The 2903-nt window shown below is 50.6% G+C and overlaps 1 protein-coding gene across 1 annotated transcript in view; it reads right to left on the bottom strand.

The window, feature by feature from the left end:
* Positions 1-2903, bottom strand: part of KLRG2 (killer cell lectin-like receptor subfamily G, member 2) — a 28622-nt gene that overhangs the window by 24266 nt on the left and 1453 nt on the right. The window contains exons 2-4 of the mRNA XM_011941562.1: positions 1671-1702; positions 1097-1198; positions 577-722 (exon numbers count right to left, since the gene is read on the bottom strand). Of these exons, the coding sequence (XP_011796952.1) occupies positions 577-722; positions 1097-1198; positions 1671-1702 (280 nt within the window). The remainder of the gene's footprint in view (positions 1-576; positions 723-1096; positions 1199-1670; positions 1703-2903) is intronic.

The following is a 2903-nucleotide window of genomic DNA, read 5'->3' on the forward strand; positions in this document are numbered from 1 at the left end:
AAGACTCCATCTCAAAAAAAAAAAAAATTATTTTTATTTTTATTTATTTATTTTTTTGAGATGGAGTCTTGCTCTGTTGCACAGGCTGGAGTGCAGTGGAGCGATCTCGGCCCACTGCAACCTCCGCCTCCCGGGTTCAAGCAATTCTCCTGCCTCAGCCTCCTAAATAGCTGGGATCACAGGCTCCCGCCACCATGTCTGGCTAATTTTTAGTAGAGACAGGGTTTCACCGTGTTGGTCAGACTGATCTAGAACTCCTGACCTTGTGATCCGCCCACCTTGGCCTCCCATAGTGCTGGGATTACTGGTGTGAGCCACTGTGCCTGGCCAAAAAAAATTTTTTTTTAAAAGCTGGGCGTAGTGGCACATGCCTGTAGCTACCCGGGAGGCTGAGGCAGGAGGATTGCCTGAGCACAGGAGTTTGAGGCTACACAAAGTTATGGTCATGCTATTCCTCTACATCTTAGTGACTCCTATAATGAAGAGCTGGACTCAATCATTAAGCTTCTTTCCGGTGCTAGGATTCTGTGGTCTAGAAGGATCTGTACCCCCCTAGATTGGCCACCCCCTTCTCACCTGGGTGTGGCTTAGCAGGGGGAGAGTAGCGTGGTAGGCTGAGCAGAAAGCCTGGCTGGCTTCCCAGGCCTGCGCTTCTGCAGATAAGTAGTAACAGTGCTCCTCGGACAACACCCAGCCTGGGGGGCATGGCTGGCATCTGGCTCCTGCAAGCACAGAGACCGCTGGTGAGCTGCAGGGTAAGCTGCATTAAATAAACAAAGCCTGGCTGCCACCTCAAATGAAGGGGCATGGAACTGGCAAACCTCAGGGTGGGCAGGGCCCCAGGGAGGTTTTATAGTCTGTGCAGTGCACAAAGTCCCCGGGGTGATGGCTGGCATCTGATTGCTTATCAGGGCACAAGCTGTGTCCAGTGGGAGGAAGGCACCACTTTTCCTTAACTTTGCTCATCAAGCACCATGTCTTCATGTTGCATCTCCCAGTGTCTCTTTTGAATTCTAAGGTGTTTTAAGGGCTGGAAACACAGCCCCGGTAGTGGAGCAGCAGGGAGAGGGGATGAGGACTGGGGGGGACATCATACCTGCTCTTGAGGCCAGGACCACAATGACAACCCCAGAGACTGCCAGGAGCACGGCCATGAATGCCAGGGCCCAGTACAGGGACTTCACGTACATGGGCAGCCCTGGGACAGGGGCAAACAGGACAGTCAGGTTAGCAGAGACCATCTCAACCAACCCAACTCAGAACCACAGACATAGCACACCAGCATCGCACCCACCTCACCCCAGCACCCAACCCCTCAGCCTGGGATGCCAACATAAACCACAACATTTAAGTTCCAACTTTCTATTCTGGAGAAAGAAGTCAGATATTCTTTCTTTTTTTTCTTTATTTTTTTGAGACAGTCTTGCTCTGTCACCCAGGTTGGAGTGCAGTGGTGTGATCTCGGCTCACTGCAACCTCCGCCTACCAGGTTCAAGCAATTCTCTTGCCTCAGTCTCCTGAGTAGCTGGGATTACAGGTGCACGCCACCATGCCTAATTTTTTAAAAAATATTTTTACTAGAGACAGGGTCTCATCATGTTAGCCAGGCTGGTCTCGAACTCCTGACCTTGTGATCTGCCTGCCTCGGCCTCCCAAAGTGATGGGATTACAGGCGTGAGTCACCATGCCCAGCTTCAGGATCCTTATACATGGAAGAAGAAGATAGGTGGTGAGCATCAGAGGTGGCAGCAAGAGGACTGCCAACATTGCTGGATTTTAATATAGAGAAGGGTTTGACCTAAGGAAAGCAGTGGCGCCCAGAAGCTAGCAAAGGCAAGAAAAGGGAGTCTCCTCTAGACCACCAGAAAGGAATGCAGCCCCACTGGAAACTCGATTTTAGACCAGTGAGCCGGCGTTACGGACTTCTGACCTATGGAACTGTAAGATAATACATTTGTGTCACTTAAAGATACTAAGTTTGTGGTAATTTGTTACAACAGCAATAGAAAACTAATATTCCATCACACAGAAAATATGCTCACATCAAACTCTGCAGAAGTTCCTGAGTGATCCAAGTCCCTGAACTCTAGCCCTGTCTAAGAACCTCTCAAGTAGAGGCCCTGGGAATTTGGTGCCTGTCAGTGGGCTTGGCCTGCCTCTCAGCTAAGCTTTTGCCAGTTTCCTGCTGGGTCCGGGCTCTAACCCCTCCTGGTCGTTGCTCCTTCCAGTCTCTCTATCTAGCAGGGATCTCTACCACCGGCTACTCCTACTCACCTTTCAAGATGTGGCTTACTGGCTGGCCCAGTGGATCACACCTGTAATCCCAGCACTTTGGGAGGCTGAGGCGGATGGATCACCTGAGGTCAGGAGTTCCAGACCAACCTGGCCAACATGGTGAAACCCCCTCTCTACTAAAAATACTAAAACTAGCCAGGCGTGGTGGCGAGTGCCTGTAATCCCAGCTACTCAGGAGGCTGAAGCAGGAGAATCGCTTGAACCCAGAAGGCGAAGGTTGCAGTGAGCCAAGACTGCGCCATTGCACTCCAGCCTGGGCGACAAGAGCAGAACTTTTGTCTTAAAAAAAAAAAAAGAAAGAAAGAAAAAAGAAAAACAAATGTGGCTTTCCCATGCCCCCAACTTCACCAACTACTCCCTCCAGGCTCCTTGTCCAGGACAGTTTGTATCTTTTGTGGATTCTTTCTTCTGTGTCAAGCTCTCCCTCCCCACCACCACGAAATAAAAATCCAGCCACACACACTACTGGCACATCTACCCTGTGGTCCCACTCAGTATCTACTGAACGGAGGAGTGTTTGGAGCTAAATGCTCCTAGTGTGGTGGAAAGAAAGCAGCAGCGTGGACCTTCCAGAAGGTCCTTGGCAGTGCAGGGATTGGGGGGGGGGG

Source organism: Colobus angolensis, unplaced genomic scaffold, assembly GCF_000951035.1.
Source record: "Colobus angolensis palliatus isolate OR3802 unplaced genomic scaffold, Cang.pa_1.0 Scaffold2, whole genome shotgun sequence".
NCBI lineage: Eukaryota > Metazoa > Chordata > Mammalia > Primates > Cercopithecidae > Colobus > Colobus angolensis.